Source organism: Galeopterus variegatus, unplaced genomic scaffold (assembly GCF_000696425.1).
Source record: "Galeopterus variegatus unplaced genomic scaffold, G_variegatus-3.0.2 Scaffold244, whole genome shotgun sequence".
Taxonomy (NCBI): Eukaryota; Metazoa; Chordata; class Mammalia; order Dermoptera; family Cynocephalidae; genus Galeopterus; species Galeopterus variegatus.
In genome coordinates, this window is record NW_007726355.1 from 797,285 (window position 1) to 806,473 (window position 9,189).

General features: G+C 37.0%; 1 protein-coding gene across 6 annotated transcripts in view; it reads left to right on the forward strand.

The window, feature by feature from the left end:
• The window catches only part of EYA1 (EYA transcriptional coactivator and phosphatase 1), a 153,351-nt gene extending 144,548 nt beyond the window's left edge, over positions 1-8,803 (forward strand). For 3 of the 6 annotated variants that reach the window (XM_008566476.1, XM_008566479.1, XM_008566480.1), the window contains exon 18: positions 6,890-8,803. In XM_008566476.1, coding sequence (XP_008564698.1) covers positions 6,890-6,970 — 81 coding nt within the window. In that variant the 3' untranslated portion in view covers positions 6,971-8,803. The remainder of the gene's footprint in view (positions 1-6,889) is intronic. The other 3 variants (XM_008566478.1, XM_008566481.1, XM_008566482.1) reach the window with 1 other exon arrangement.
• The last annotated feature ends 386 nt before the right edge of the window (positions 8,804-9,189 follow it).

Genomic DNA, 9,189 nt, shown 5'->3' on the forward strand with positions numbered 1-9,189 from the left:
TCACTCAGAGTGACAGGTCGAACATTCCTTTTTTATTTTCTAATTTTATTGAAGGAGACTATTTGTCTAGCCTTTTTAGGTTAACTAATATTTAAATAGCAGTACTTTGTGTATGAGTTGAGACAGGATTGAATAATTCACAATAGATAAATATCTTTAAAGTGGAGTTCTGTGTAGCAGTAGAGAATATTTGATTTAGAGAAAATATTTAATTTGGGGGGAAAACTCTACAATTCAACAATATCCCTTTTAAAAAATTAGGGCCGGCCCGGTGGCGCACTGGGAGCAGCGCTCCCGCCGAGGGTTCGGATCCCATGTGGAGACCGGTTCCCACTCACTGGCTGAGCATGGCATGGGCGCGACACAGAGGGTTGCGATCCCGTTACCGGTCAGTAAAAAAGACAAAAGGGAAAAAAAATTAAGTATAAAAATTCAAGCTAAAGAAATAAGAGATGGCTATCCATGCTATAGAAGGATTAGCAATCATAACAGTAAGTAATAAGAATTGGCACCAAGTATAAAGCCCTTATTATATCCCAGACCCTCTTTTAGGCATTCCTGTCCATTATCTCATTAAATCCCCACAACACTTTTATGAGAAAGGAAACTTACGCCCATTTTACAGATAAGGAAACTCAGCCATGGGAAGGATGAATAATCTGGCCAAGAACACACAATTAGAAAGCAGCCAAACTAGGATTTGAACCCAGCTATTTTCTCTGCTTGAGATTTAGCACAAAATTCCTTTAAACTAATGTTCTTTTGCTGGAGATAGTTATTTTTAGACCCAGATACAAAAAGCAGTAATTCCAACAGTTGCCTATTTCATTAATGGTCAGTTGAAATCTATTCTGTTATTCTTATTCTCTTTGCCAATGTAGCTTGAGGGCTTTCATCTGTAATAATCTAACACTATAATTTGTATCATAAAAAAAATCCCTTTCAAAAAGAAGTTAGAAATACCTGTTTTTTTAAAAAAACAACCTCATTCTAAAAGGATCTCTTGCGAGAGTTTTCTGTGAGTGCATCTTTGTTCCTAGAAAGACTGTGAGAAGCCACTACCTATGGAAGCTCCCTTTGACATGTCTTTTGTTGTCAAAATCTACCGGACTTTCTTTTTTACCATAAAATTCTCTGTTTCCCTAATACCTGTACAACAAGGCTTAAGTGAAAATAATTAGACATATGTATGATAAAAAACAAAATGAAACAAAATTTAAGTAATAGACTCCTGTAACTGACATCTAGTTTTCATTTCTAGAGTAAAAGTGGCCTTGCTTAACTAGCTTCATTTGCTTCTCAGGCAACTATTTAAAATAAATCTCTAGTGAATAATTAAGGGAGGGGAAATGGCAAGCATCCATTATTCTGCATAAAGGCAATGGCTTCATCAAAAGATGTTCGTTTTAAACATGCATTCCAAAACTTGCTGAAATCCAAAATGAAGCTGAGAACATGATTAATAATGCCTGATTTTGAGCTTGTTCAGGAGAAAAGTACAAACTGATTTTGAAAAAAAAAACACAGTTTTTTGCCTTTAGTTTTGAGTGGGCCATAGAGATTAAAAACACTGAGTATGGTGAATTTGATTACTGTAATGGCATTCATTCATTAATGCTTAATGATCACTTACTATACGCCAGGTCTTGAGTTGGATTTCATCTCTGTCCTTAAAGACCTCATCTGTCTAGAGGGCAAGCAGAGATACTACTAATAAAAAGCAGCGCTGTGTGATGAGTTTCATAATAAGTTCTAAGAATAACCTATCCCCGAAGACCTCATTTACAATTCGGGAAGTATTTGTACCTCCATGTGCAAACTTTCTAGAGATAATGTGTACATATGAAAGCACAGATACATTATTTTTTTACACAAATGGTAACTGTACACTTTTTCCATTTTACAAGCTATGCTAGCAGTTATTCCATATCAGTACATAGAGCACCACATCTCTAATCCTTTTAAGTGACTGCATCGGTATTCCATTATGTGGATGTGCTATTATTTAAACCCTGGGGGCTGAACATTTACGTGCCTTCCAGTATTTACTATTACAAATAGTTCTGCAGTAAACAGTGTTCATTTGGTGCATGCATGTGCAAGTATATCTGTGGGATAAATTCCTAGAGTGCAGTAGTACTTCAGTCAGAGGGTATGTGCTTTTAAATTTGATACATTTTATTAAAACATTTTAATAATACAGCAAAATTTAATTTACATGTGAGTATCTATGTACCTAGCTTTTGATATGATTGGTGTTACGTATAAGCAGGAGAAAATGCAGGATACAAGAGGAGCAGGAAGGATGTATCATTATTTTCCCATTAGGCAATATTTTGGTTCTAAAGACCCAGAAAGGTGTGCTCCTTTAGATTTTGGTACCCACTTCTCTCAGTGTATGCCTAATCTTGATAAACTAATCATACGCACTCTGTTACGATTTGTGGGTATCTCTGTTTTTAGTGCCAGGGCTCCAGTAACCTGAAAGAATATCTCCTTTCAGATGGACCATATCATACCCCTCTGAATATAAGCAAATGGATTCATCTGTCCCAAACCAGTTTGCCCACTCAAACTTGTTTTGGTTTTTCTCTACTTCCGACCCATTATCAGGTCACATGAATTTGTCTCCTTTCATTGTACCCACTCCATTTCCACAGTCGCTCTGTCTGGGTTCTCTGCCCACACAGCTCCAATCCATCCTTCCCTGGCTGCTGCCCTACATTGCCTATGATACCTCCTTCCAGCTATCTTTCTGCACTGAGGAAGGGTTAGCCTGCCTTCCCTTTACAAGATAACAATTCAAACTCCTTACATACTCCAAGTATTTCAAGGCTTCTGCTTGAAAAACCCCCTTCCATAACACCTCTATAACCAACACACCCATTCCAGCCCCATCACCTCTGGACTAGTTACTCCTCCTAACTTGGAGCCCCATCCCCATCCCATTTACCCCTCCACCTTTGCTCATTCTTCAAATTCAATGCAAGCCTAACTTACCCTCTCCAGCTCACATCGGAGCTCTCTTCTCTCTGAATTTTTTATTTCAGTTCTTAATCCCTCACTGCCTTGCACTGTAATGAAATCGTTTCATCAGATATGTCTTGCCTGCCAAGCATTTCTTGGCAGTGGGGGCATATGTCCTGAATGAATATTACATATCTGCTGCAGCTACAGTTCTATACAGGTAATAGACTTTATTTTAATAATAATGTAATAGACCTTATTAAACCTAGAAGCAACCCCAAGTCATTTCCCCTAAACCTTCATAAATAAAGATATAGGGGCTCCACGGAGACTGTGCCATAATTAAAGGTCACATAGCTAGTGTCGGAGTTGATAGCATAAACCAGGTCTCCTCATTCTAGCATGTGCTCTTTTTTTCCTCTTTTGCCCCATTTCTCTCTGATTTATGTAAGAAATATTTGTGCCAGTGGCTAAACATTGATGCAAGAAAAAACTGTTTCCTTTTACCCACTTGTCCTGGGAAGCTCTTAGAAATACATAAAATCTTTGCAGCAATATGTGCTTAGTTAAGGAAAATATCATTGTGCGGTATTACTTCTAATTATGTCCTAACAGGAGTTTGAATCACCTATCCCTTCTCTCATAGATTCAGTCTTCTTTTAATCATTCACTTATTAAATGTACATTTCTTAGAGAAGCCCATTTTTTTTCTGAGAATGAAACAGCTAACTGTAGCAGGCATCGTTACCCTTCACGTGATAAAACTGTGCCAAGGATGGAGTTGCTGTCCTTGGGTGGGAATGTGCCCAGAGTCTGCTTGTTCTCTTTCACATATAGCTAAGGTCTGCCAGTTCTCATTATAGAACCTTTGGCACTTTTGCTGAAATGAATGGCCCCATCACCATCACACTGCATATTTCATCATTCGAGATCATTTCAAGGTGCTGCTTGACTATGTGGTTCTTATTAATACTCTACACAGGAAGACTAAAGCCATTAGTACGTAAGTGCACTCTAGGCTGGCACCAACCCCTGCATCTGTAAAGATGAGACACATAGCCATTGGACCAGTCCTTTGTTTACTATGGAATTAAATGCCCAGTTTACACCTTAACCATGTACCAAAGAATTAGCTGGACTTTCTCAACTTCTCTGCCCCTCGTTGCATTCTTCAGTATATGCTTCCGGGTACACCAATGGCTTCTAAATTTGTATTGTTAATGGTTGTATATGTAGGGAACTTGCCTGTGGGAAACATGTCTAACTTCAGATTATCAGCATACAAAAGAATTTGACTGAACCTACTCTGGAAAAAAAAATTCATCTCTCAAGTATTTTTAGATGTATTTATGAAAATAACCATCCAGAAACTTCTAGGACAACTCTCTGAAGACCCTTCAGCATCCTTTGTTACATTCTGAAGTAACAGTACTTAAGATCAATAGAAATACTGTAATAGCCCCCCTTTATTCACTTGTTGATGGGAAACAGCTTTGGGGAAGGGCAATGAATTTCTGGCAAATCTAGTAAAGACAATAAGAAAAACAAAAGCTAATTAGAAAAGGATATAAAAATAGGTATACCAAGTAGATGGTTAAATATAAAAGAGCGCTGTGTACAGTTACATACTTGAAACCTTAAAAATAATAATGAATGGTTTTCTTTAACATTACATGTCTAAAATAGATTTGAGATTAAGTAGTAAGATGACCAGGATGCTGAATAGTACGTACTGTATATACACATAATTTTAGATATGTTTGAGTGTGTGTGTGTGTATATATATATATATATATATATGTATGTATGTGTGTGTGTATATATATATATACACAAAAAAAAAGAGAGATGTATATGGTGGTTATCTTTGTGTAATAGGATAAAAAGTGATTTATACTTCTTTACACAGTTCTATATCTTCCAACATGCATGAATTTCTGTTCTAATAAGGAAAAAATAAAAGGAGGAAAGATTTCTCTATTGTAACTTACTGAAATGAATCATAGTCACTGAAATTTTCCAGTGTCTCTTACCAAGCAGAGCATGGATGGGATGGAATGTGTGTGTTCACCTGCGTTGGTGCTGAATAAAAAGGCCACAATGAACAGCTAGGAAGCATTACAAGTAGGCTTCAGATTCAGCTCAGACTTGGTATGAATCTCGGCTTCACTCCCTACCAGCTATTATTTAAACCTATCTGCTCCTTCTCTAAGACACAGTTTTTTCATCAAAAAAAAAAAAAAAAACAGTGGTAATTGTACCTATCTGTCTCTGAGATGCTTAGCACAGTGCCTGACAAAATACCCAATAGGTCATAATTATCATTATTATTACTAAACTCCTTCAAAAGGGCTTACCAGGCCCTGTACTACCTGGCTCCTGTAGCCAGTCATGTTGCAACCATGTCTTTCTCTCACACCCAGCATGCTAACAGTGAATTTCTCCTTTATCTTCTGTCTCCTAGTCCACACAGCCCTCAGAGTGCTCTTATGAATGCTCCTCCTTTCATACCTAGCTCAACTATCACCTTCCCGCCCACCCCCTGATATTTCTCCAGTTCCTTAGGCAAAGGCAACTGCCTTCCTGCTACTCCTCTCAGAACACATAGGTGAACGCTCATGATGCCTGTACATTTCTGCTACTCACCCATAGACTGTGAAAGGGTGGACCAGAGCCACATGCACCTTAGGATCATCTACATCTAGTCCAGTGTTCCTGCAAACTCAGAAAAAAATAATTCCTTAATGACTGAATGCACAGTGGTGCATCTTACAATCTAAAGTTGCCAAGTGGGTTATCCTGCTAAAAATCTAGACATTTTAAGTACTCACTTCTGGACTGTTCTGTTATTGAAGAATAACAAAGATATTAGGTACCAAAATAGTATTGAGCCCAGAAAGGTCTACCTTTGATATTAGAATATGATATATATTTTTAGCACATAATTTGAGGCAGAGTCATTTAATAAATAATAGTTTGCACCCTGGTATATAACAGCTATGTGAGCTATATCAAAAAAGGTAGTACCTTCTACTGTTACCTACAGGTTAAAAAAAATGGCAAAACTGTTACTTCTGCTGTTTGCTTTCATGTCAAATTCTCCTATTAGTCTGAAATTTTCTCAAATTCCTGAGAACTATAATTGCCTATTATATTCCAGCCTCCACAAAATTTTTTGTGTCATAAACCCATTATTCTATGGGCTCAACATATCTTTGTCCTCTGAAATGTGATGATTACCTTTCTCTTATCACCACATTTTCACCCTTCATAGATGAGGTAACCTTTTTTTTTTTTTCTGTTTTTCTTGCCTCTGATTTATTCAGGTATTTCACAAATATTCCCATCATTTAAACTAGATTTTTAGATTGACAGATTAAGTAACAACTACAAAAAAACTCCTTAGATGTCATTTAAAATTTTTCCTATATGGTAAAGCCATTTTAAGGTAAATTTGAAGAACAAATGAAAAAATATTCACTTCATATGAGTTAGATTGTTTGAAAAAATGTAAAATACTACCAACTAAGCAAAACTGCTTAAACTCTTAAAATATAAGCTTTTTAAACTTTCAGCATTAAAAATCCACTGGATATATATTTTGAAAGGCAGCTGTTTTCAGCAGTCTCTCTTATTTAAGGTTTGGAATTCAAGCCACGGTGTATATATATCTAGTTAAGAAATGTCCATCACCTTCTTAAAAGAAATGGACTCCAGATTACATTTTAAAACTTAGTCCAATATTCTTAGGGGAGGATTGAGTTTGAATTTTTGTTTCAAACAGATGTGATTTTAAGATGTTAGCTGGCAGCTTTCAGAGTACTGAAAAAGGGTAGGCACATTGTAGTGGATTTCAGAAAGAGCTGGAAAGACTGGTGCTGGGTGCGTCCCCTGTCCTCACTGTGTGTCTGCCCTTCTGCAGCACGCGATGCCCTTCTGGAGGATCTCCAGTCACTCGGACCTCATGGCGCTACATCATGCCTTGGAACTGGAGTACCTGTAACAGCCGCATGGCACTTTGAAACTGCACAACTGCTGTGTAACCAGGGACCAAGCCAACAGGCCTGAGTCCCATGTCAGCGCTGGACTCCAGAACTTAGCAACTTCGACATACTGACGCACAGCTGCTGCCAGTCTTGACCTCTGCCCTTGTGGTAAATGGAGGACCACGTCTATTCAGAACAGCTGTTGACTCTAGTACTGTGAATCCAATGAAAATAAGCCATGAGAATGTTCTAGCACAGTGTAATGTGTCTTTGCCACATTAACTACACGGTTCAAACCTGTGAAGAAAGGACCTGCAAACGCTTCAATTTTTAGCATTTTCAAAGTGACATTAAACAGCTTCTCCAGTACAGCAAACTCGATTGCACAACAGAGACTGAAATGTGTTTCCTAAATTTTCTTGTAAAGAAGGTTTACTTTTTGGTGTCTCATACCCAGGGTAATCTGTACATCTCTACTTATTTATAAACAGACTTTTTTAAAAAAACAGCTTTATTGAGGTATAATTCACATACTGTACAGTTCACCTGAACAGACTTTTTGACATCAAATAATTGAACAGACAGACAATAGCATAAGAGATAAGTGATTAAAGGCCTTTGCCTCATAACACGGCATGTACTTTGAATTTTAGCACATTGCAAAGTAGTTTAAAGTATGTCTAATTTAAACGTATAATATGTACATCACTGAGACAATCATGTACAGAAAGAATTTTTGGTGTAAATTTGTAATAATGGATGATTCTTTTACATATCGTTTAGGGAAGTGGTATTGATAGTGAAGCAGGAGGCAGCAGGTGCACAAGCCCGGGTGCGGTGCCTTATCTAAGTATTGGGTATAAATATGTAGATATGGATTTTTTTTTTTAGATACTGTTGTCAAGACCAAAAGCATGGATGTCGATAAGGATTTTGTTTTCCCATCAGTTCTGCTATCTAAATTTTTAAATGCTATTAGGAGGGCCTTGATAAAGTAACACAGCAGATTCTTAAATAATTTGAAAAAATAAGTCCTCTTACCACCTCACTTTTTCATTTCAACACTAATGTATTATATGTAACTACTTGGAAAAAATGATTATTCAAATGCTTCTTCCCACAGAAGGAATATAGATGATAGATATATTTTATTAATAAAATGGTTCACGAATTGGAAACTAGCAAAGTTTTCATGTGCTCAGAATTATTATCGTGTCTACATTGTCTTTAGATAAAGGAGGACATGATCACATATCTGGACATCAGAAAACTTTGCATTACTCCCTATGTTCATACTTTCTCTGTGTTCTTCCCCACCCAGAGGAAAGTTCATTGCCAGCGGTGGAGGTGGCCTGGTCATCACCAGGGGAAACAATGTTACTGTCCACCTCTATTATATATTACATAATCTGGGAAATACCATAAGAAAGTTTCTCCAAAAGTGATCAGTTTATCTGGGCACTAGTTTCTCTCAGCTAAAGCTTTCCACTGTCATGAAATTACTCTTTGGATGAATTTTCTTTTATATTGGAGAAAAACACCAGCTTTGACCCAGAGTAGCTAAAGAGCTACTCCAACCTTTTCTGAAGTTTCACGTTGCTGCTAGAATTAGTTATTTGTGAATTCTCCAAATTATTAAAATCAACAATTGAATTATTTTTTTTCCTTTCTTTCTTGGCAAACAGAAGTGGATAATTTCTTGACCTTTCATTGTATGTTTTTGTACTCTGCAAAGACAAAGTTTATCTTGGCCTTACTGTATAAAGGTGTGTTGTGTCCACAGTTGTGTACAGAATTTCTCTTCATTAATTGTGTTTAAATTAATAAAATTGATTTGTGAAGTACTGTAAGCTTCTTGAACGTCAGAATCTTCTTTTTCTCTTGGCTATATGAAATAGCAGGGTCTTAGTTGCATCAGAACACTCAAAGTCCAACACAAGGAAGTTGTATGAAGCAGTTGCCCTGATGGCTTTAGCAGTCCTTTAGGAGACTACACTAGAAGGGTAATAGCTGTTTCTTTGATCACTGTAAGAACTGATGAATGGAAAAGCTCTTTTTACTTCCCCCAAAACTATATAAACTGGACCCTCACTCGAATTTACCTACTGTGGAGCAGAATTCAGCATAAAGTATCTTGGATTGCAGAGCATAGATTTAGCCACTTAAATACCCAAGGGACAGTAATACAAAATAGTTTCATCAATAAAGAATGCCCACAACATATACCTCTATGATT